General features: G+C 40.0%; 1 protein-coding gene across 1 annotated transcript in view; it reads right to left on the minus strand.

Annotated features, from left to right (window-relative positions):
- Positions 1-612: 612 nt before the first annotated feature.
- GCH1 (GTP cyclohydrolase 1) overlaps positions 613-26659 on the minus strand; it is a 53731-nt gene continuing 27684 nt past the window's right edge. The window contains exons 3-6 of the mRNA XM_036842486.1: positions 15346-15401; positions 4712-4743; positions 3548-3632; positions 613-2769 (exon numbers count right to left, since the gene is read on the minus strand). Coding sequence (XP_036698381.1) covers positions 2643-2769; positions 3548-3632; positions 4712-4743; positions 15346-15401 — 300 coding nt within the window. The 3' untranslated portion in view covers positions 613-2642. The remainder of the gene's footprint in view (positions 2770-3547; positions 3633-4711; positions 4744-15345; positions 15402-26659) is intronic.

Here is a 26659-nt window from a genome sequence, read left to right on the forward strand (position 1 = left end):
TCAAAGAGCAGCAGGCCACTCCAGTGGCCCCAGCACCTGGACAGGTTGACAGTCAGTGACGGCTGGGGCCTCTGCCTAGGTGGAGCAGGGAATGGGAAGACCACCCAATAGAGGGAATTATGTGGTCACCAGGCATGGACAGAAAAGAGGCAGCAAAACCCTTGCTCCTACTTGGAAGTTTTGCCCAGGCAGGCTTTTCCCTATAAAAGGGAGGGAAACTCTTCCACTCCCTGCACTGCCCAGCTCCCTGCCCCAGCCAGCTCTTCCCTCCTCAGCTGCTCCCACACAGAAAGCAGTGGAGTTCTCAGGAGCTGCAGTTATGCAAAGTTAGGCTTAGAACAGGGACATGAGGGCCATTCAGATTCCTTACTCTTACCCCACATCTGTCCTTCCCATTACTGCAATAGGGTGAGGACAGTAATACCCAAACTGAATACCAAAGGGAAACAGAGAGCCTGGGGTAAATTTATGTCTGGGATTTATATTCTAATAGATTGATGGCTGAGAGAAGCCCTTATGAAGGGTATCTTTGCTAAAACAATGCAGTAAAAATAATTGAATTTATTGACATATCTGTAGCAGTGGTTCAAAAAGAAACTACTTTCACAAGAACAAAGTCATAACACTTTAATAATTTGAATAAAACCAACTTCAGGAACAATATACATACAATTTGAACAATTAAACTGAACAGTGTATTTAAATGCATCGAATTCTTAAAAATCCCCAAAATGAACTCAAGGCCACGGATATGAAAAGGTAATTTTGAAGTACTACAGACCAGAGTAAAACAGACAAGGTAATTACTTTGCATTTATCAATACTCTAGACCAATATTGTGGATACTGTAGACCTTTATGAGAACACTTCTAAGGAATGTTAGAATAAAGAGTCATTAAAAAGGAATACAATTGATCTCAGAAAGATGAATTAACAGCTAACAATTTCTTTGGTCCTCCAAGTCACAGGTGTAAAAACTTTAAAATACCAAATGTGAGCTGAATGTTTAATTCTATCTCTAAATGTTAAGCAGGATAATGTTTATATCAGGTTAGATTTTAAAAGGAACTCAGAATCAACCACCACTCTACTTTAGAAACTCCAAGTAAAAAAAATATATATAGGAACTAGAAGTAGGGAAGATTTAAAATTCAAAAAACAAACAAACAAAAAAACTGCCATCTGGCCCTAGCGTAAGCCAAATGGCATCAGAGTGGCAGAGACAGGACTACCAGAGTTACAGCAAGCATTGTAGTTAATCCTTGCTAAGGTAACGGGATAAATTTGAAGAGCACAATGTCAACCAAATAAGAGACTTCTCCATGGAATAATTGTGTTTGTTTTTGCAGAGAGTTGGGGTTTTTTTCGTTTGTTTGTTTTAATTTGGCCCACACTGCCCCAGTGGAGGAAATTTTAAGATAATCATTAATAAGGCAGCAGCTTCCTGGACTAAAAGACCTATCCCACTTGAACAGTTACACAGAAGACAAGATCCATGTGGACCACAAGGGAAACCAGAACACAGGCTTCCAGTAGCTTCCAATCACTCCAGAAAATGACGGTGCATTTTTACAGACACCAACAATACAGCTTTCATTAGACATGGGACATAGCTCAACACAGTCCACAGTGCAATTCTGCATTCTCTCATATTCACAGAAGCTATGGTTCTGCAGACCTGAAAATGATGGACACTTTCAAAAGTTTCTGTAAATACTTAGAAAAATATTTGATAAGTTAAAAAAAGAAAGTTTTGAGGCATCTACAAGGAACTCACAAAGTAAGGTCCCAAGAAACGTGTAAAGGTAGAACTGTGAGAGCTAGTTATCTGCAGTGTCAGTACTAAGTCTTATAAAATAATGGCTTTTAAAAAAAAGGCGAAGGTATCTACACTCTAAATGGTGTGATATTCTCATCAAGGCACAGAGAGTTAAATGTCTAAATCCCTGTATACTGACATGAGAATACACTCGTAAACAACTCCAGGAACTAATTCCCTGTACTTGAATTTTAAAAAGAATAGAAGGTAGAAATTGCCTTTTTAACTCACAGTGAAATTAAAAAACATAGATATTCCACCACCTTCCCTTGGTGACATATGTTACAACTGGATCGTTAAAAAATAAATATATAAAAAATAAAGTGTCACTGGCAGTTAAATAAACATGATTAAAGCGGAGCCTGTTGGACTTTGAATTTGCAGAGCAATGCCGCACTCTGTACATAAGTTATTTTAAGCACTACGCCATTTTTGCTTGGGGAAGATAAAATAAATATATTGGTCATAGTTTTCTCCCATTCCCAACACTCCTGTGCTTCTGAATCAAATTACCATACTCCGAACAAAACACACGAATTCTTCTCCCTTCCCAGCACCCTCAGGTTACCTGAAAGGCAGTGGTTTTATGCAAGTAACTTACACTATTGGCAGTTTGCTTGAATGTTGCCACTAAAAGGTGGCAAGAAGAAAGTAGATTAATTACCCCTTTATGAATTACCTTTATTTGACTTGCTTTAAATAATTATTAAATACAGTTAGTGACAAGGAATAAGCAACAACTGGAAATGGAATGTACAAACAATTAAGACCAAATGATGCTGCTAGCTGCACAATCTGTAAACCATGTGGCACACGCTGAGGTTCAGCTCTTAATGAGAGTCAGAAACTCTTCCCGGGTCTTCGGGTCCTCGCGGAACACCCCCAGCATCGTGCTGGTCACGGTTCTGCTGTTCATTTTCTGTACCCCTCGCATTACCATACACATGTGTCTGCAAAACAAGGCAACAAACGTGGCTTCAAGGAGTAGACAGTTGCTGGTTTGGTATTTAAAATAAAAGCAGCCTGAAAGATTAAATCTGACTCAACTGAGTTCACAGTTACCAAGTATATCAAAATGTCGCTTCTTAGACAAATTTGGTTTAAAACTTTTTTTTTTTTTTTTAAGTTCCTAAGCTTTATAGCTCTTATTCTTATCAGTGGTTGAGTCCTTAAGGCATCCAGCCGGAGGGGGAAAAATAGAATTTTCTTCCTGGGTGAAACTAATACAAAGTGTCTACAGAGATACACAACTTCTACATAAAAAGAAATTCAGGATTCTCACTTGATCCATCTTCAGGATCGAGACAGCACTAAGCTAGCTTAGGTGTTCCAAGAAATACTGAGGCACGCTGGTCTCACCAGGCAGAATCCAGAGAACGGTGACCACAGTGGGTGAAGCTGGACAGCACCCATAGTGCACAGTTCACGCCATGACAAAAAATGGGTGAAAACTGCCCACAAGATGTTCGCAATTCTCATAATTCATTCTAACTTAAAGAAGTGTCTTCAGTTGCCCTTTGTACCTATTCTTAAGTACAACTCTTTATTTTTCAAATGTGTGACAAAATATTGGGAAAACTCTGCTCTTAGGAACAAAGAGCTAAAGAAGAAATCAAGAGAAGACTGATTTGCACTGTTGTGCAAATTCTCTACACCTAAGCCTATGACTCTCTACACCTCCAGCCCAAAACACCACTGGGACATTATTATAAGCAAACACGGACTTACGTCGCTTCAACCACTACCCCCACTCCAGCAGGTCGCAAGGCCTCTGTGATTGCTACAGCAATTTGTTTCGTAAGGCGCTCTTGAACTGTGGATATGACAAGGAGCTCAGTTTAAGAGTCTGACACAAACAGAGACCTGGAAGCTTTTGTTGTCTCTAGAATATTTGAAATCTTAAAAAGCAAGACTTCGGTGAGGTTTAAGAGCCAAGACACACCACCTTTTACCAGTTTGCTTGCTCTGCTGTCTGGGCCACAGGACGCCCCTGTTCAGTCCCCTCACCTGCAGTACAGGTGCCAAGGGGAACTCAGGAACCCCCGGTGCCCTCCAGCACCACTGGAAGGAACAGATCAGAATGACAACTGTCTCTTTAGGTGTGCGGAAAGACTGACCCAATATTGATAACAAGCACCCCCGTGGAGGCAGAGTAAAGTAAAATAAATAAATATTATTAAATAAATATTTAATAATAAATAGCTTGAAGCAGGGTTAACAAAGGAGCTACAGTCCAATTATTGAATTGTACTTAGAGCAACGTTGAAAACCAACGATTTAACCTAAATAATGTAGTTCCTGTGCTGAATAAACAACATCTTTGAAAACATTAAGTGTTCAGCACTGCATCTATTTGAAAACCAACAAAATCCCCAAATATCAGAGCAGGAACTGGTTAAATCAAGCCACAGCGTAGCTGTACAATGGAATGCTGAACAGTCAGCAAAATGAATGAGATGGTTACATGTATGTGAAAAAAATGTTTAAGATTTGGTAAGTGAAAAAGTAGGGAAAAAAGGTGACAACAATTTTCAAATACTATAAAAAAGTAGATTGATTTTTTAAATGTTGGTATATGCAATAAAATGTGAAGGAATGTGCAAATACAATGATTTGTTCTGGAGGCTTGAAACACAGCAGACTTTCTGTTTTATAATTTTTTTTTTTTTTTTTTTTTTTGGTCACACCACACAGCTTGGGGGAATCTGAGTTCCCTGAACAGGTATTGAACCCCGGCCACCGCAGTGAACGCACCGAGTCCTAACCACTGGGCCGCCAGGGAATTCCCTTGATTTTTATAAGCCATATGTATTACACTTGTAATAAGAACAAAAAATACTTTTTCCTTAATAAAAAATGTTTTTCTGTAAATAAAATAGTTTCAAAGTTTACCTTGTAATCTTCTACTATAGATTTCTACAATCCTAGAAAAGAAAGAATTGTTTTAGTTAATTATAAATTGTTTGAAGTGAAACTGGCAAGGCTTCCCCATAAGTCTAAAGAATAATTGCTTTATTGAAGTAAATGTAGGGTCTGGGCAGGAGATAAATGCTTACAGGAGAAGGATAGAAAGATACAAAAACTACAAGTAAATGAGAAGAGGGAGGGTCTAAAGGAGACCACCAACCATGACACAGTGGTGCTTCCCTAAGTCCCCAAAGACAGAGAGAAGTAAGAGTAGCATTCACTTAGGAAAAACAACAATTAGAGGTGAGTAATTTTCAAGCTCCCACATGATCAATTTTAGGTCACATCTCATGTGTTCTAATTAATCATATTGTTTAATAAGAGCTTAAAGCTCAAGTTAAAAATAAAGACTATTTGTTAATTAATAGCAGACAAATATCAACTATGTACCAACTAAACCTATTAGGATAATCAGATTAGACCTAAACAGACTTCTTCAGACATCTCTTTATAATACAAGTCTACGTAAGCACTCAGTAGGATTAACTGGCCCCTCCAAATAAAAGCCCCTGATCTTAGCTCATAACACAATCTGTCAAGTGATGAATTTCCCCTTTCAACATCTTTTACTCTGGCTGTAAAATATAAAGATGGCTACAGAATTACACATTTGAGGATTGCAATTCACGTGAAGGGTCTTTTCTTTAAAATTTGGCCTTTTAGTCATGAATTTGGACTCAGTTTAAGGATCAGCTTACCTATGAGGTAGGTTATGGCCCTTTCCCCCACTGTGCCACTCAGACAGAACTGATGACTTGCTTCTTTATACCTGTGACAGCCAATGAAGTCAGTTACAGGTGGGCCACCTACCCTAACAGGAATGCCTCTAACATTTCACTGCCAGCCCGGGTGTCTGCCTGTTGCTGGTGACCGTGCCAGAAGAGGGTCCTTCGTTATTGAGTGCCTACTGTGCATATGATTATGTGGCGAACAGGGCCCCTGTGCTCAGAGTTTATCATTTCTAATTCCTAGTTTGTTTTTCTTTTTCAAGTAAAGAATAGGTGTCGGATTTCTGTCTTCTCAGCATTAAAGATAATCACATAGTGTATGAAGGCCATTCAAGATGGCTGTTGTCTTGCTCTCTCTACATCTCCTGCTTGATGAGTCCCTGCTTCACTCACATGACTATCCAATCCTCTTCATTACAGGGCTTAATCAGTAACTGCCTCCATGCTTGCCTCCTGCCCCAGCCGCTGGTTTCCCTGGTAACTGATGAACCAACCTGATGTCAATTCCCCCTATAAATGGTAGCCTCCTTCTCCCCGCGGGGAGTGAAGGTTGTTGCCGCGCACGGTGAGGTGTTGCTCCAGGACCTGGCTTTGGACTGGTAAGATCCTCCTCTCCACTAAACCGTTGATGTCTCTGTCACTGATTTGGGGCTCGTTCTTCAGTCTTGAGGCTGGGCAATCAATCATAAGGCTTGCAGGCCTTCGAGGCACAGCCCAATAATTGCTGAGCCAGCCAGGAGGCCGAGGAAACCCCCGTGAATGCAGAGGTGTCGAGAAATACGGGTGGGGAACGGAAAGCTGGGGGTGGGGGGGAGGAATCGCGAAGTGGCTGTCCACTAGCCATGTGGGGCCCTGTGGCAGCCGACTACCATGAGAAACGCCTTCTTCTTCCATTATAATGATAGCCTGTTATCCTCAGAGTCTCTTTCCAATTTAAAAGTAGCAGCCCCACGCTCATAGCTCATCTGACTGCACTGGGCTGGCTGGTGAACGCAGACAAAACCCAAGGACCTGGAATAGCTAGAAAATAGAAGTATACCCCAACTCACCATCCCTAAACAATTACAGACACAGGCTTTAGGGATACTAACTCAGGGGCAGGCTTGCGAATTGGACGTGGCCAGTTACCTGGGAGGATTTGGTTGGGGTCTGTGGCAACGGCAAACTAATACGAGTACCCATGGGCTTCTGGTCCCAGCTGTGGAAGGGGGCGGAGCAACCATATAGTGTCATGGAACAACTGCCATATGCAGTCTACAGTGCATTACAGTAGGTGGAAGACGCTACAAAAGGCCTACCCGAGTCATCGAGCAATGCACAAAACCATGATTTGGGGTCTAGAACAGCTGCTTGTGACACACAAGACCCTCGTGGACATCGATAGTGACCAAGGAATCCACTTTGCCAGCTGTGAAGTTCAGGAATGGGCTGATAGAAATGACACGCTGGCATTTCCACCTGCCCTACAACCTCACTGCTGCCGGCTAATTGAAAGGCTGAATGGACTACTTAACAACTGAGATGGGAAACCGGCTCTCTCAACGCATGGGCCAGGAGGCTAACTCAAGCTCTACAAACTATAACTGAACTTCCCAGGATCAATGGTCCCAGTGCCTACGTCATGTTCGCCCAGAGGTAACCAGTCAACACCATCTGAGTTCAGCTGTTGACCACAGGACAATAACTCATTTTTGCCCTTGTCACAGGATCTAACCCCAAGGGGAACACATTATAAAATGGCCCTGGAACTGACAGTAAGTCCCAGGTGGTTTGGGTTTGCCGCCCCATTGGGGAATAGGATTAGAAAGGGACTTAGCGATTTCACCTGTCTCCTACACAGCCCCACCTAAGACTGCTGAGGTAAGTAATCTGGGCCCCTACTGGAGAAAGGCAGCGTTGTTACACCACCTCTCCGATACTAGGCATGGCTGTGGGGACTGAGGGTGGACAGGCGGTGTGGTCCTGCAGGCCAGGACAAAAACCACGTTATCTCAGGATGCTATTATTGCTTATGTTTTGCTTAATGGTCATGACCTCCCCTGTATTGTACCTGTTAAACGTCTTATATTTTGTCCCTTGCCTGAGGGGAGGGAATCCATTCCAGGGCTGGGTGACAACAGTGGGCTCGCCGCAAAATGAGTCTGCCCCTGAGTTAGTATCCCTAAAGCCTGTGTCTGTAATTGTTTAGGGATGGTGAGTTGGGGTATGCTTCTATTTTCTAGCTATTCCAGGTCCTTGAGTTTTGTCTGTGTTCACCAGCCAGCCCAGTGCAGTCAGATGAGCTATGAGCGTGGGGCTGCTACTTTTGGAAAGAGACTCTGAGGAAGAGGGGTGACCAAGATTGTAAGGGTCGTGCAGTGTATGTAAGGGTAGAGGGTATGGTCGGGCCATTCAAGATGGCTGTCCTCTTGCTTGATCAGTCCCTGCTTCACTCACATGACTATCCAATCCTCCTAAAGGGCTTCATCAGTTACCGCCTTTGTGCTTGCCCCCTGCCCTAGCCGCCAGTTTCCCTGGTAACTGATGAGCCAACCTGACATCAATTTCCCCTATAAGTGGTAGCCTTCTACCCCGAGTAGCGAAGGTTGTTGCCGAGCACGGTGAGGTGTCACTCCAGGACCTTTCTTCAGACTAGGAAGATCCTTCTGTCCACTAAACTGTGGATGTTTCTAGGTTCTTTCTTCAGTTTTGAGGCTGGGCAACTACAGGGCTTGCAGGCCTGTAAGGTGCAGCCCAACATATAGCATCACTGAATTTAAAAAAAAACTTTATTTTGCCCTCATCTGTCAAGATAACTTGCTGAGAGGTACTTATTGGGAATAGAATTCTAGTTTGACACTGACATTTATCTGCCTTTCAATACTGCCATAGGCAAATCAATGGTCAGTCTAATTGCTGTTACCTTGTAGGTAACACTTTTCTGTGTGGCTGCTTTTATGGTATTTGAGTATGTGCACTCTTGCCTATGTTGTGTCTAGACGGGGATTTCATTTCATTTGTCCTGTTTGGGATCCATTAGGCTTCCTGAATCTGAAGACTGATAGGCTGCATGTGCTCTGGAAACATCTCAGCTGTTAACTTCTCTAATACTACACCTACCCCATTGCCTCTTACCCCCAGGAATTTCAATGAATGGCATATTATACCTTCTTAGTCTTCCATGTCTTACACTCTCATTCATACTTCCCACCTGTCTGTGTTGTATTCCATGCAGTTTCTTCAGACCTTTCTTCGGGTTAACTCATTTTCAGCTGTGCCAAATCTGTTTGATGTGAGTGTACTGGACTTCGGATTCCATTATCACATCTTTTCTTCCTACAAGTTATATTTGGTTCCTTTTCCAATCTGCCTAGCTAATTCTGAAAGTTTCTTGCCCTTTGTCAAACTTTCAGTACTCTTATTTTTCTAATACACTTGTATATTCTGTATCTGATACCTCTGGTATCTGCCCTATTTGACCAATTGTTTTAGCTGAATCTGGCTCATGGTGACTTTCTTTTACTTTCAGTGAACACATGCTCTTAGGAACATTTGTGGGAATTCTTTGAAGCCTGGATAAAACTATCCAAACATGCACTTGTTTCTGCTAGGTGCTAGAAGGCTACCTCCTTAGTGACATCTTAAATAATTGCCTTGGGTTTTTTTGAGGACCACACAGGTAATGTGAATTGTGACCCCACACCTGAGTGACTATGTGCCTAGGGTGGTTCTTCCTGCTCTCCCCAGAATATTTAGGGGAGAATAGAGAGGACAAAACCCTGACTTTGGTCCCAGTGCTGGGTAATTCCTGTGGATTCTTACATAACTGCTTCATATTTCCCCCAATGTGTGAAACGTTAATACACATTATATCTTAGTATGCTATACCAAGATATCATTACAATCTACTTTACCATACTCTTGGAATCAGTAGTTCTCAAATTTTTAATGTAACCTGTTTTTGTATCTTGAAGTAAAGCTCCTTGGATGATGAAAAACAGTACTTGTAGCCTACTGAAGTAGGTTTTTTTGGATTTAGGATTTTTATGACTACTCATAATTGAGGGTAGTCTATAATTAACAGCTTTATCAGGCTTTGTTATCAGGGACAGACAGCTTCATCTAATTAATTGTATAGCTTTTCAGGTTTTTCCATGCTCTTGAATTACTTACACAACATGAAAACTAGTGGTTACTTAGAAGTTTGAAAGAATGCCTAGTAAATTGACTGGGTCCAGCCCCTTCCCCTCCACCCCTCTCCCAACATTAATTTGACTTTTTCTAACAGTTACTAGCTGATCCAGGTTTTCTAATGCTTGCTTCATTCCTGTCCATCTTTTTCTTTAACCTGTTTTTTAAAGTTTTTAAAGCATATTCTTAGTTATATAACCCCTCATTTCTAAATAGAATGATTCTCTCAGACTTATAAGCAACTTATGATAGATTTTCATGCTTTCAGCTTGTCACCATTGAGTAAGATGTTAGCTGTGGGCTTGTCATATATAGCCTTTATTACACAGGCAATGAGGTAGGTTGCCTTTCTACTCTGAGTTTTTATCATGAATGGATATTGAATTTTGTCAAATGCTTTTCTACATCTAATGAGATATGATTTTATCCTTCATTTTGTTAGTGTGGTGTATCACATTGGTTTGCAAATGTTGAACCATCCTGCACCCCTGGAATAAATCCCATTTGATCATAGTGTGTGATCCTCTTAATGAATTACTGATTTCAGTTTGTTAATATATTGTGGATTTTTGCATCTATATTAATCAGGGGTATTGGCTTGTAATTTTCTTCTTGTAGTGGCCTTGTCTGGTTTGGTATCAGGATAATGTCTTGAAATGAGTTTGGAAGGGTTCCTCTTAAATCTTTTGGAAGAGTTTGGGGAGGGTTGGTGTTAGTTCCAAAGAATGGCTTTGTAGTAAAGATTGTATACAATTTATATAGTGTTAGCATCATGATTTTTTATCATGTCTAAGGAATTTTTTTAAATTTTGACTTCTAAATAGTTGGGTTTTTAATCTTGAATTTCTAGTTTTCTTGTTACACAACAGCCTGTTCAATTTTCTTAAGTTTAAGCTTACCTTTTGGCCAAAATTCTATTACTCTGCTGTGTATATCCTTTTTGTCCACTTTAAAGACAGAGGTAAGTAGTGTTCCTACTCCTTCCAGGTTTGTCAGTTTCTCTATGCATTTCAGCCAGTTCATGTTTTGTTTTGAACCCATTTGATGAAGATTCATGACCACTTTTATTATACAACCTTCTCAAAATAAGAGGACTCACTTTTTCCCCTTTGACAAATTTTGCCTTGATTTTTATTAACATTTTATTATTTTAAAAGGGGGACACGGTTGGAGACTAGATTTAACCCAGTGGACAGCTTATTTAAATAGCCTACTCACTGGTCTTATAACCTCTGTGCTCGATCCTCTGTTTTCTCTTGCATTATGCTTTCTCTCCTCTTCCTCCTCTGGCAGCTGGGAAAGTAATCTGGTGATACTTTTGCAGGAAGAACCCATGGATGGTATAATTTAACCCTTGCAAACCTCAGAAGTATTCCTGATGCCTTCATATAACTTGACAAGCTAGACTTGACACTGGGCTGCAAATTCTCAAGCGTGGCTAGAGCAAAAAGTGGAAGAAGAGCGAGAAATAGAGCCAGATCACAGTGGGACTTGTCAGCTAAGGTAAGAAGCTTGAACTTTATTAAAAGCTATGGAGCTGCGAAGGGGCAGCATGGTCAAATCCACACTTGAGAAGGAACATCCTAGCAGCATATGAGAGCAGATTTAAGGATCCTAAGAGATGAGAGGACAGGAGTTAGGAATTTAACACATAACCCAGGAGGAACATGAAGGCCCAGAGAGTGGCAGCGAGGATAGCAAGAAGGCAGCACGGTGGTGATGCGAGGGGAGTGGAGGTGTTACAGGGGGTCAGTGAGCATACAACAGCAATGGATGGGCTCCCCCTTACCCCTTGCCCCAAAATACATTTCCAGATGAAGCAAAGATCTAAATATAAAAATAAAGCCATAAAAATAACCCCCCAAAAACATGAGTTTATGGCTACATAAGTTTTAAACTTCATGAAAAATACTACTAGAAAACAGACAAATGACAAGCCTGGAAAAATTATTTGCAGCTTTAATATTCAGAGAGCTCATACAGATCAGTAATAAAAAGACAAGCAACCCAATGGAAAAATTAGCAAAGACTAAGAGCAGGAAGTTCCTGAAAAAAATTCAGCCTCACCCAATTAAACGCAAATTAAAACAACGGGTACCATTTTTTACTTACCTGTTTGGGTTTCACACTCTTCAATGTTTGCCAGTGTTGGCAAAAGGGTAGAGACAACACACACCTTTAATCTTATTATTAGAGTATAGATCAGTATGATCTTTTCTGGAGAGCAATTTGGTAATATCAAAAATTTAGCTACCCTTAACCCAGCAAATCCTACTCCGATGTTACAGACTCAAAGTAAGGAAATAGATAAGAACGTGTTCACCAAAGTTCTTCTTTTTCCCATTTTTGACAGTAGTCTCAAACTATAGGCTATACTTATATCAAAGACTGGTTAAATTAATTATATTAAAGAAATACTATGTAGCCATTAAAAGGAACTTTTTTAGACTAAAAGATGTCCAAGGAATTTCAAGGTATTTTAAGTTTTAAAAAAAGAGTAGTATAGAATGTAGGATATGATCCCCTTTTGCCTTGTTTAGCTAGTAGTTTTAAGGCTACATGTTCGTGCTTGCGTTGACATCTTCCAGGAGGATAGCGAAAGATCTCTAGTGGGGGCATGGGAATAGGAAAGAAAAGTTTTCCCTTTACTCACTCACTTGTATTTAAGTTTAACTGGTATGTTACTTTATAGCATAGAGAAACAGGAAAACAATGTTCCCTTGTAATCTAATGTTCCCTTTTGTGATCTAATCTACCCTTGTTAACTATCTCCCAGTCACCTCTGCCTAAATCTCTTCTATCAATCAACCTGCTCCCCATCCACTGCAAGATGCCTTGCTCCTACCCTCTGATTTGCCTTTGTTTATGCATTCACTATACCTACAGGAATTTCTCTTCTGTTCAGAATTCTGTTCAGCCCTCTACCTCTGGGTCTCCTCAGTCCTGCCAGGCCACCGCCATCTTGCCTTCTCTGAACTCAGACCTCCTAACCAGGCACCGTCTGGGCACCTGCTGCCGAGTTTTGTCCGCTCTCCTTGAGGGCAGTGGCTCTGTCCTACTTCTCTCTAGCGGCCACGATAACTGGCACATTGTCCTTTCACAGTAGGTGCCCAACAGTTGAACCACGGCTACCTGAGGCACTGCAATTCTATATTCAAGATTTAATTGTGTTCACTCAATTTTCTAATTCAAGAAAATGAATACATGTTCAATGGATTTTCAGCAACAAAGGAATTTCTATTTCAAACTAAATTCACTCTAGAATTCTACTAGAGTTAAACCAGATCAACTCACTTTTGGCATTTCTTGTTAATTAAAGCTTACTGTTTGATATTTGACTTCCCTGGCACTGACAGGTCATTCGTTTATAAAGCAAGCATATAACAAACTTCACATACAAGATTAAAATGAGCAGTGAAGTTTTTGCTAAGAATTTAGCCTTATTTATTCCTCTTCATTCCCTAAATATTCCAAACTTTCTCGTAAGGAATAAGAAGTTGGATAATATCTAGTCTCCTGTTTCATTTAATAGACCCTTTATTCAAAATTTTTACAAAATATCTGAGTTTCAGTTCTTTGGTTTACTGCTCCATTTTTTTTTCTTACGTTTTAATCCTATTAGTGTTAAGGACAAATCCCCATGCTAATAATTAACTCCTTTGTATTGTTCATAAAAGCTTAATTATTGGAGAGCTTTTCCTTTCACTAGGAAAGGAAATAACCAAAGACTATTCCCTTCTACCCCAAGTCACCCACTTTTTCCAAGATCTCACTAGATCACTCTCACAATCCATTTCTATAACAGTGTTACCCATGGCCTACATAGTGTGGTCTTCTAGAGAAGACGGCTTACATTAAGACCATGGCCTAGTGTGGTCTGCCAAGCTTTTTATAATATGAAAACTGTCTATGCTACACCTTTCACACATGGGCAGTCTGATACAGGCAGGAGCAGTGCCAGGATTTCTATATAAGGTGTAGGATTGGCAATCTTGCTGGAAGAGAGTGGAACCAGGGAGTGAGCCTACAGCTATGTTTGCCCAGCAAGCCTGCTGATCTTAGACTATGTATTATAAAACAGTAAGAATAATCAATTATAATAAAGACACTTGTATTCAGCTGATATAACTTATCGCTTGGAGTAAGTTATTGGAGAGGAGGTTGCTAATAGAAATTATAATAAGGTTGATTACCCCCATCACCACCAATACTATTTTCAGCCACTCCTTGGCACCACCATTGGGTACAGATCACTGAAAGGCACCAACATGTTTGCGTATTTGTATTAAGAGCCTGATTGCAGTGAAGCAATTATAGTTATGATGTAATAACATCCTTTCATGGTACCAAGTAGTCCTGTCTGGTAGTGAGATTGCCGAGTAGGAATAAAACTAGGGAAACCAGTCAGAAACTAGGGAAGTTAAATTTCTCTCTTCTACCTACTTTCTCCTTAATCCCTAGAAGAAATGAGTAAGAAAGTGGAAGTGAAAACAAAGTAAAAAGAACAGCTGTGGAGAGCAGGCATCAGATTGCAGGGGTGGTGTTTACAGAGTCCAACACAGAATTGAAAAAGATCTGGACCACCATTTCAGGATTGTCTAAGTGGAGAAGAAGCAGGAACATATCAGAGCCACAGAGAGTCAGTTGGTCACAAAGGTATGTTTATTCCAATTTTGATATGGTCACTTTCACCTCAATCAAGTTATCCAAACTTAGCTTGGCTTATTTTTAGAAGGAGGGGGACTCTTGACAGCATTTCATTACCTACTCCTTCATTTTAACTCTCTTTTAACACATACACCTCCCAATATTTTCCCATCACCCACAACTCGCTAACTCTATACAAGGAAACTACACAAAAGGGTATTTAGGTCTAGTCCCCAGTAGTTTATTGTCCCTATCAGAGATATATGAACACTGACCCTCAGTTTGACTTCTAGTTAAACACAGGAGACCATGCTTGTATATATCACCACTCTTTCCTAAAACTCAAAAATGATAGCAAAGGCCAGAACCCACAGGATAAAGAATGAAAAAAGACTGTAGCAGAAAGAAATAAAGAGAGAGTTAGTATTGTCCCAGAATAGAGCTGAGGGGAAAAAAAAAAGAAGCTGAAAAAGCCAAGGAAGGCATGGTCTTGGGTCTGTAGAAGCAACAGAACCAGATGTGAACCAACTGGCCCTACAGGATGCAGAGATGTGTGGAGGGGTACTGAGGTACAGTGGAAGGCAGGGTTGAGGCCCCCACTTCAAAGTGAGTGCAGTTAGACCTCTGTGCCGGTTTTCCTTTCCCCGCAGTTAGCTAACCACCCTTAAAGAATGGGGGCTGAACTGAATGCACCCTCAGGTGCTCTCCAGTCAGCGAAGGCTCTGCTGAGAGAAGTGTGAGGTAAGGCTTCAAGGATGTGCAGGTGGGAGGTGGAGAAGGAAGGCAGGCAATAGGGGAGCAAGAAGGAAAGGGCATTTGTGTTTTCAGGTCCTCTTAGTCTGTCTTAGACTATACTTTTTGTCTATATATTGTCTCTGCAACTATGAAGTAAGTTGGAATGTACCTTCCAAGTTAGATCCACACTGATCAAGAGACAAAGCCTGATAAGATTCTCACCATGTAGGGGCAGGTCCTGTACACCTGTCATCTTATTCACTACACAGTCATACTTACCTAGCAAGTTTGCTGAGGCCAAGAACTTGCTTGTTAGGAAGATAACCGATATGGACCTTCAGAGAAGAGACAGAAATCATGAGCTAAGTGAAAACACAGTACTTCTTTGTGACGAAAGGAAACATAATACAGTATACTTACAATGCAGTTCAACACAATGAAAACATATTTTTAAAACATTTAGAAGCTTTAAGACATAGAAAATGAAGCACTTACATAAGCAGTTTAAAAAAATCACATAAATTAAGTAAAGGAAAATAAGAATGACTATTAATGACAAAATTTTGAAGTACAGTCGTGGTATTTCCTGTGAAGTTAAGCTCTTGATGCAATTCTTAAAATCTTTCCTCTGTTGAGGGGAACTTTCTCAGGAAAGTGCTAATTATCCCACAGCAATTAAAATGTAGCTAAGAAAACCTCCTTTAAATGGCTGAAACTGTAAGTATAAATATTGCCATTCTACACATCATGGTGGCCTTAAAAATCTTGCCCTGTTGCACAGAAAGAGGGTCTCTGTGCTCTTTGCCATCCTGGGCAGTCCCATTTCTAAGCTGCTAGAGAACACCATCCTCCTGACAGGAAGAAAAGGACACAGCTACAAGTTGTGACTCAGAAAGAATCTGGATCCTAAGACCTAAGTTCTTGTAGGACCTACTATAAGGCAAAGCCATTTTTATAATCTTAAAAAGCACTGATTAATATCTAACATGAAGAAGTTACATGTCTTTCAGCCAAGTGTTAAGTATGAGAGAATATTAGTTCTCCAAAAAGATTAATAAATGGTCACTTATAGGCAATCAATTTACCTAATATAAAATGATCAACTCATTTGCATCATGGTTTGCCAGCATTTGTTGCATTTGTTCACCTAATATTTACTGTACACTTGAATAAGCCAGGAGTAATTAGTGGTTTTGTGGGTTTTTTTTCATCTATTAGGCACTATGCTTTGGGAGTCTGAGAATACCAATTCATTGCCTTCCTGCTCAGCAGAAGGAGAAAGTTAAGTAGCACCTGAACACTGGGTATTTCAAAGAAAAATTAGAGTTGAAACTTTCCCATAGAACCAAGGTACAGAAGTACCACTTGAAATTTATACACTTATATACAGAGCTATAATTTATTTGTTTATACTATTTTTAGTCTTCCCAAAGATCCTGTCATCTAAATGGTCACTTTTTATTTTTTTTGCCCACGCCGTGCAGCTTGTGGGATCTTAGCTCCTTGACCAGGGATCGAACCTGGGCCCTCGGCAGTGAAAGCGCGGAGACCTAACCACTGGACCACCAGGGAATTCCTGTAAGTGGCCACTTTAGGCAATCATCACTGAACAATATGTTTAAAAGCCGAGTTAGTAAGAACACAGACACAGAAGTAATCAGAGCAGAAGGTAGGAGGATATAGTGGAGAGAGGCTGAGTATAGGATCAAGTTCCTGGGTCTGACCCCAGCCAAGTCACTAACTCCCTATGTCCTCTTGGACAATTCACAGCTTCCTGGGCCTGATATTCTCACTTAAAATAAAAGGTAGCCATGAGCTCAAAGGTTCCCTCATTTCTGAAAATCCTTAGCCCTGCTGTCACGGCCCAGCATCATTAGTTGGGGGACTACCAGACCATATATACCTCCTCATGTGATGGAACATGGAATCCTCAGCACCCCGATGAACTACTCTTGTCAAATATGTTTAACCTTAAACTTAGGAAGTTTTAGATCTAATCCAGTTTCTAGAAAAATGCAGAGATTGAATGGAGCAAATCCAGAAACTGAGACACTCTACAGAACAACTGGCCTAGTTTCTCCAGTAAAGAACGTCATCGGGGTGGGGCTGGAGGTGGGGCTGGCAGAGGAGACTATTGTAGATTAAGAGACTTAAGATGCATAACAACCAAATGCAATGCGAGTGCAAATGTGTAACCCTTATTTGGATTCTGGTTTAAACCAACAAGACAGCTGAGACACCTGGAAACATGTAAATATCAGTTAGTTATTAGATGCTATTTAGGAATTACCGTTACTTTTGTCTATGGTAGTGCTACTGAGGATAAGTAAGAATATTTTAGAGATAGGTAGTAATAATTAGTAATGAAGAGTCATGTTGTCTATAACATACTTCAATATATTGAAGGATTTACTGCCAACTTTTTAGGTTGATAATCAAATCAGTTATGTTTCTTAAAAAAATCCTTATCTTTTAGAGAAATATGCTGGAAGAAATTATAGAAAAAAACCAATGTTATCTAGGATTTGCTTCAAAATAGTCCAGTGGGGGACGTATATAGAACAAGATTGGTCCTTTACTGATAACTGTTGAAACTGGTTGATGGGAACATGGAACGTTATATACTAATATACCTATTCTTAGATATGTTTGAAATTTTCTGTAATAAAAGGTTTTAAAAAGAGATACCACTACACACACATCAGAATACTAAACTTAAAAAGACTGAAAGTGCCAAATGTTGATGAGGATGTGAAGTGACTAGGACTCACTCATGAGAGTATATGAAATGTAAGCTGGTACAACCAATTTGGAAAACTAAAAGCCTGTATTTAATAAGTTGAACACAGGTATACCCTGTATCCCTGTGCATCCACTCCTAGGTATATTCCATAGAAATGCATGCAAGAGGAGGATCAAGATGGCGGAGCAGGAGGACGTAGAGCTCATCTCCCCCAACAAGCACATCAAAAATCCATCTACACATGGAACAATTCATACAGAAAACCAACCGGAAACTGGCAGATTTCTTATATAACCAAAGCTACAAGAAAGTTCTCTGTGTAACCAGGTAGGATGGGGGAAAAAAAAAGGCATCAGGACAGGACCGGTGCCCCTGGGAGGGATCTGTGAAGAAGGGAAGGTCCACAGGGGCAGGCCCAAGCCCTGAGGGGCCCCCTTGCCTACTGGGAGGTTTGCTGGAATAGACAGAGGGGCTAGAGGGGCCTGGACTCTGCTTGCAAGGAGTGCGCAAGCTGGCCGGCCAGCAAGCAATCAGGGGAGAGAAGGCACCACTGGCTTCTACCTGGCCACACTTCCAGTCCAAAACGGTTGCCAGGGCTGGGAGGGGTGCTGCTAGTACACACAGGGCTTAGGCACTGAATCCCGGATGGACAAGTCCTGAGAGAGGACCCAGCCTAGCTGCAAAGAGACAGTCCAGAGGGCCTGGGGTGTGGTCGGGGCCAAACCTCAAAGTCTACTGTCAGCATTCACATGGTAGGGGCAGTCCAGCCATGGCGGGCTTGGTCAGCACACACACTGGGTGGCACCACAGAAACGTCTTGGGTGGACAGCCTCTGGGGAGGAGTAAACAGTGGCTCACTACCGGCCAGGAGCACTCCAGGTCCGCCCACCCCACACTACAGCTTGGTGCCAGATCTGGGGCAGATAGGTCCTGGAAGAGGTCCACCACAGAGGCAGCCCAGGTCCCAGGCAGCAGCACAACCACCTGGATCCTGCAGTCATCGCACCCTGGCCCCCTGCACCAGCCCACTTCACATCACAGCCTAGAGCTAGGCCTGGGACGAACACAACGGAGAAAGGGACATGGCCTTGGCTGTTGCTGAGCAGAGGTGCGGACCACCTGCGTGGGTGGTGCCTGGGTTCACTGTGACCATGTGGGCTTCACCTGCTTCAGCAGCCACATGCTTTGAGACAGGGCATGCATTCAAGGGCCATGGAGGCTTACTGAACCTGACCCTCTGGGCTTCTGCTCCAACAACTGGGGAGCACACCCCACCCCGTGTGTCACAGCCACGGAGCAAAGAGGAGACCCCACCCGACATCCAGCTCAGGCTCTGGACACACCACCAATCACATCCGCTATCAGGAGGATGATGGCCAGTACACTTTGAGGAAAGACGTGGCTGGCATGCATACCAAAAACAGCCCTTGCATCAAAAATACAGGACTCACACAGTCTACACAAGGACACTCCCACATTAAAACAGCCCTTCAAGACCACAGTAGATTAACTTTATGAATTTAGGAGAAACAGTTAAGTAAAATGAAAAAGCAGAGGAACTACTCCCAATTAAAAGGACAAGAGATAGCCCCTGAAAGACTATAATGAAACAGGCTTTACCAGTCAACTAGACCCCAAGTTTAAAAAATAGGTAATAAAAATGCTAAAGGATTATAGATGGAAATGCAGATCACTGTAACAAGGAACTAGAAACTATAGAGCAATCAATCAAAATTAGACAACTCAATTCCCAAGATAAAAACCAATCTAGAAGCAATAAAACAGAACAAATAAGTGATCTGAGAGATAGAATAATGGAAATCATCCAATCAGAACAGCAGACGGAAAGACAAACAAACAAAAAAAAGAAAGCACCATATGAGAACTATGGGATAATATAAAGTGTGCCAACCAACTCGTAACAGGGGTTTCAGAAGGAGAAAAGAGAGAATATCAAAAATGTATCAGAAATTATGGCTGAAAACTTTCCATACCTAAAGAATGAAATACATTCAGGTACAGGAAGGATAGAGGGTTCCAAACAAGATGAACACAAACAGACCCAGACCAAGATATATCATAATTGAAGTGGCAAAGGTTGATGCAAGGATTCTAAAGGCAGCAGGAGAAAAATAGTTACAAGGGAACCCCCATAAGGCTAGCAGCAGATTTCTCTGCAGAAACTTTGCAGGCCAGAAGGGAGTGGCATGATTGATATATTCAAAGTCCTGAAAGGGAAAAACCTGCAACTCTACCCAGCAAGAATATAATTTAGAATAGGAGAGAGAAAGAATTTCTCAGACAAGCAAAAACTAAAAGAATTCAGCAATACTAAACCTACCCTTAAAGAAATATTGAATGGTTTTCTCTAAATAGCAGAGAAGCAAGGATCTATAAGGGGACTTCCCTGGTGGTGCAGTGGTTAAGAATCCACCTGCCAATGCAGGGGATATGGGTTCGAGCCCTGGTCTGTGAAAATCCCACATGCCGCGGAGCAGCTAAGCCCATGCACCACAACTACTGAGCCTGTGCTCTAGAGCCTGCGAGCCACAACTACTGAAGCCTGCGTGCCTAGAGCCCATGCTCCGCAACAAAGAGAAGCCACCACAATGAGAACCCCACGCACTGCAACGAGTAGCCCCCGCTCGCCGCAACTAGAGAAAGCCTGTGTGCAGCAGTGAAGACCCGATGCAGCCAAAATTAATTAATTTAAAAAAATGTTCTCAATTAAAAAAAATCTATAGGATAGGGAAAAATCACAATAGGAAAAGCAAATATATGGGACTTCCCTGGTGGTCCAGTGGTTAAGAATCCACCTTCCAATGCAAGGGACATGGGTTCGATCCCTGGTCAGGGAACTGAGATCCCACATGCCATGGGGCAACTGAGCCCATGCTCCACAACTAATGAGCCTGTGTGCCGCACCTACAGAGCCTATGCGCTCTGGAGCCTGTGTGCCACAACTACAGAGAAGCCAAGCGCCACAATGAAGAGCCTGCATGCCGCATGAAAGATCCCACATGCTACAACTAAGACCTGATGCAGCCAAAAATAAAATAAATATATAAAAAAAGAAAAGCAAATATATAAAAGGATTGAAGATCACTTAAATAAGCCAGTACATAGATTAAAAAACAATAACTGAATCACTGTGCTGTACACCTGAAACTAAGATGACATTGTAAATAATGTTTACATTATTTACACTGCAAAAAAATCAAAAAAATTTGTAAATGCAATTATAACTACAATTAACAGCAAAAGAATAAACATGAAGATGTAAAATGGGACATCAAAGCCATAAAATATGGGAAAGGAGAGTATAAAAATGTAGATCTTTTAGAACATGTTCAAACTTATATGATATGACTATCAGTTTAAAGCAAGTAGATATAGTTATGGGTCAACATACTTGAAAACCAGGATAATCACAAATCAAAAACATATGACAGATTCACAACAACCAAAAAAGAAAGGAACTCAAGCATAATATAAAAAAGAACCATCAAACCACAAAAGGAAAAACATAAAGAGATGAACAAAGAAGAACTACAAAATCAACTGGAAAACAAGGTTTCAAATGGCAATAAGTACATACTGATCAATAATTACTTTAAATGTCAATGGACTAAATGCTCCCGTCAAAAGACATAGAGTGGCAGACAATAAAAAGACAAGAAACTAAAATGCGCTGCCTACAAGAGACTCACTTCAGGGCAAAATACACACACAGATTGAAAGTGAAGGGATGAGAAGAGATATTTCATCCAAATAGAAATGACAAGAAAACAGAGGTAGCAATACTCATATTGGACAAAATACACTTTAAAACAGAGTCCATAAAGAAAGACAGGACATTATATAATAAGGGATCAATACAAGAAGAGGATATTATACTCATTAACATATATGCACCCATTCTGGAATACCTAAATATATAAAAATACTAACAAAGGGAGAAAGTGACAGGAATACAATAATAGTAGGAGACTTTTAACACCTCACTGACATCAATGTATAGATCTTCCAGACAGAAAATCAATAAGGCAACAGAGTTCCTAAAATGACACTAGACCAGTTGGCCTTAACTGATATCTATAGGATGGACATTACATTAAAAAAAAAATTCTTTTCAAGCACACATGGAACATTCTCTAGAATAGACCATATACTAGGTCATAAAACAAACCTCAACAAATTTAAGAGGACAGAAATTATTTCAAGCATCTTTTTTGACCACAATGGTATGACATGAGAAATCAACCACAAAAACAGGAAAAAACAAAACAAAACAAAAACACATGGAGGCTAAATAATATGCTACTAAAAACCCAATAGGTCAATGATGAAATCAAAGAAGAAATCAGAAAATACCTTGTGACAAACAACAATAAAAACACAACCTTACAAAAATCTATGGAATGCAGCAAAAGCAGTTCTAAGAGAGAAGTTCATAGCAATACTGGATTTCCTCAAATAAGAAAAATCTCAAACAACCTAACCTATCACCTAAAGAATTAGAAAAAGAAGAACAAACAAAACCCAAAGTCAGCAGAAGGAAGGAAATCAGAAAGATCAGAAAGAAAATAAATAAAATAGAGATTTTTAAAAAACAGAAAAGATCAATAAAACTAAGAGCTGGTTTTTTGAAAAGATAAAATAGACAAACTTCTAGCCAGGCTCACCAAGAAGAAAAGAGAGAGGACCCAACTATACAAGAAGTGAAAGAGGAGAAATAACAACCAATACTGTGGAAATACCAAAAAAAAAAAAATCATAAGACAATACTATAAACAGTTGTTATACCAACAAATTGGACAACCTGGAAGAAAAGGACAAGTTTCTAGAAACCTATGGCCTGCCAAAACTGAGTCAAGAAGAAAGATAATTGAACAGACCAATTACTAGAAGTGAAACAGAATCTGTAATAAAAAATTTAAAAACAAAACCTCCCTGCAAACAAAAGTCCAGGACTTGATGGCTTCACTGGGGGAATTCTACCAAACATACAAAGAAGAACTTACACCTATCCTTCCCAAACTATTCCAAAAGACTGAAGAGGAGGAAACACTCTCAAATTCATTCTAGGAAGCCACCATCACCCTAATACCGAAACCAAAGACACTACAAATAAAAGAAAATTACAGGCTAATATCTTTGATGAATATAGATGCAAAAATCCTCAACAAAATGTTAGCAAACTGAATCCAATAATACATAAAAAGGATCATACAACATGATCAAGTTGGATTCATTCCAGGGTTGCAAGGATGGTTCAACATACAAATCAATGTGATACACCACGTTAAGAAAAGGAAAGACAAAAACCACATGATTATCTCAATAGATGCAGAAAAATTATTTGATAAAATTCAACATCCACTCATGACAAAAACTCTCACCAAAGTGGATATAGAGGGAACATATCTCAACATAATAAAAGCCATTTAAGACAAACCCACAGCCAGTATAATACTCAACAGTGTAAAGCTTAAAGCCTTCCCACTAAATTCAGGAATAAGACAATGATGCCCACTCTCACCACTCCTATTCAACATAGTATTGGAAGTCCGAGCCACAGCAATCAGATAAGAAAAAGAGAAGGTACCCAAACTGGAAGTAAAGAGGTAAACTGTCACTATTTGCAGATGACACAGTTCTCTATATAGAGAACCCTAATGACTCCACACAAAAACTATCAGAATAAAAGAAATCAGCAAGGTAGCAGGATATGAGACTAATATACAGAAATCTGTTGCATTTATTTACACTAACAATGAAATATCAGAAAGAGAAAGTTAAAAAAATTCTGTTTAAAATCACATCCAATTAAAAAAAAAAACAAACCTAGGAATAAATTTAACCAAGGAGGTGAAAGACCTATATGCTAAAAACTATAAAACATTGATAAAGTAAGTAAATTGAAGATGATTCAAAGAAATGGAAAGATATCGCATCCTCTTGGATTAGAAGAATTTATATTGTTAAAATGGCCATACTACTCCAAGCAATCTACAGATTTAATGGCAATCCCTATCAAAATACCCATGACATTTTTCACAGAATTGGAACACGTAATACTAAAATTTATATGGAACCACAAAAGATCTAGAATTGCCAAAGCAATTCTAGAGGGAAAAGAGCAAAGCTGGAGGCATAACTCTCCCAGACTTCAGACAATACTACAAAGCTACAGTAATCAAAACAGCATAGTATTGGCACAAAAACAGACACATAGATCAATGGAACAGGACAGGAAGCCCAGAAATAAACCCATTTACTTATGGTCAATTAATCTACGACAAGGAGGCAAGAATATACAATGGAGAAAAGACAATCTCTTCAAAAAGTGGTGTTGGGAAAGCTGGACAGCTACATGTATATCAATGAAATTAGAACACTCCCTCACACTGTACACAAAAATAAACTCAAAATAGTTTAAAGACCTAAATATAGGACATGACACCATAAAACTCCTAGAAGAGAACATAGGCAAAACATTCCCTGACATAAGTCATAGCAATATTTTCTTAGATCAGTCTCCCAATTCAAAAGAAATAAAAGCAAAAATAAACAAATGGGACCTAATCAAACTTACAAGCTTTTGCACAGCAAAGAATACCATCGACAAAACAAAAAGGCAACCTACCTAATGGGAGAAAATATTTGCAAACGATGTGACCGACAAGGGGTTAATATCCAAAATATACAAGCAAGTCATACAACTCAATATTGAAAAAAAAAACCCAATCAAAAAATGGGCAGAAGGTCTAAATAGGCATTTCTCCAAAGAAGACACACAGATGGCTAACAGGCACATGAACAATGCTCAACATGTTAATTATTAGAGAAATGCAAATCAAAACCACAATGAGGTATCACTTCACATTGATCAGAATGACCATCATCAAAAAGTCTACAAATAATAAACGCTGGAGAGGGTGTGGGGAAAAGGGAACCCTCTTACACTGTTGGTGGGAATGTAAATTGGTGCAACCACTATGGAGGTTCCTTCAAAAACCAGAGTTACGGGCTTCCCTGGTGGCGCAGTGGTTGGGAGTCTGCCTGCCAGTGCAGGGGACACGGGTTTGAGCCCTGGTCTGGGAAGATCCTACATGCCGCCTGCGCGTCTGGAGCCTGTGCTCCGCAAGAGGAGAGGCCGCGATGGTGAGAGGCCCGTGCACCGCGATGAGGAGTGGCTCCCGCTTGCCACAACTGGAGAAAGCCCTCGCACAGAAACGAAGACCCTACACAGCCATAAATAAATAAAAATTTAAAAAAACAAACAAACAAACAAAAAAAACTAGAGTTACCATATGATCCAGCAGTCCCACTCCTGGGCATATATTCGGAAAAGATTAAAACTCTAACTCAAAAAAATACATGCACCACAATGTTCAGAGCAGCACTATTTACAATAGCCAAGACACAGAGACAACCCAAGTGTCCATCAACAGACAATTGGTTTAAGAAGGTACGGTATATGTATACAATGGACTATGACTCAGCCATAAAAAAGAATAAAGTATTGCCATTTGCAGCAACGTGGGTTGACCTGGAGAATACAATACTCACTGAAGTAAGTCAAACAGAGAGAGACAAATATCATATGATATCACTTATATGTGGAACCTTAAAAATAATACAAATGAATGTATAGACAAAACAGAAACAGACTAATAGACATAGAAAACAAACTTATGGTTACCAAAGGGGAAAGGGATAAATTAGGATACAAACTATTATACATAAAATACATAGGTAACAAGGATTTACTGTATAGCACAGGGAACTATATTCTATATCTTATAATAATCTAGAATGGAAAATAATCTGAAATACATATATATATACACACACACACACACACACACACACACATACATACAGCTGAATCACTTTACTGTACACCTGAGACTAATACAATATTGTAAATCAACTACACTTAAATTAAAAAATAAATTAGTGAGTTCCCTGGTGGTCTAGTGATTAGGATTCTGGGCTTTCACTGCCGTGGCCCAGGTTCAGTCCCTGGTCAGGGAACTGAGATCCCGCATGCTGTGTGGCTCGGTAAATAAATTAAAAATAAATAAATAAATAATTTCAGAAAATTAAAAAATAAATAAAAATTTAAAAAAGAAATGCATGCATCTGTGCACCAAAAGAATGCTGGTAGCAGTACTGTTTGTAATAGCCAAAAACAAAAAAACCACCACCACCAACAACCAAAAAACCCAAACAGAGAGAGAGAGGAAACAATACAAATGTCCTCCAAGAACAGAATAAATTGTGGTATGTTTGTACAATGGAATTATATATAGCAATGAAAATATAATGACAGGCAATAACCTAACATCAAGGACTCTTTCAATATGGAACAAAAGAAGCGAAACACAAAAGAGTACATTCTGTAGACCCCACCTATTTATATATAGTAATTGAAAAACAAGCAAAACTAATCAATCTATAATGTTACAAATCCATATACTGGTTACCTGTGGGGACAAGATGGGTTAGGGATTAACAAGGGGCACAAGGTGAGCTTCTAGGACACTGATAATGTTCTAGTCCTTGATCTGTGAGGTAGTAGGAAATACCCTAATGATTTGTGCATTTTTCTACGTTTCACTTCTATAAAAAATGAAAAAATACTTTACCAAAAAAATATAAAGCAAATGTTAACACATTAAATTTAGGTGATGGGTGTTTAGATATTCATACCACTATTTCCTGTAAGTCTTCTATTTGAAAATTATTAACAAAAAGTCAAAATAAAATAAAATTATGATATGCGGGGAGGGAAGAGAAAAGGACAACTCTTGGTAACCCACATGTTCTCAAAAGTAGGTT

Source organism: Balaenoptera musculus, chromosome 2 (assembly GCF_009873245.2).
Source record: "Balaenoptera musculus isolate JJ_BM4_2016_0621 chromosome 2, mBalMus1.pri.v3, whole genome shotgun sequence".
In the NCBI taxonomy this organism is placed as follows: Eukaryota; Metazoa; Chordata; class Mammalia; order Artiodactyla; family Balaenopteridae; genus Balaenoptera; species Balaenoptera musculus.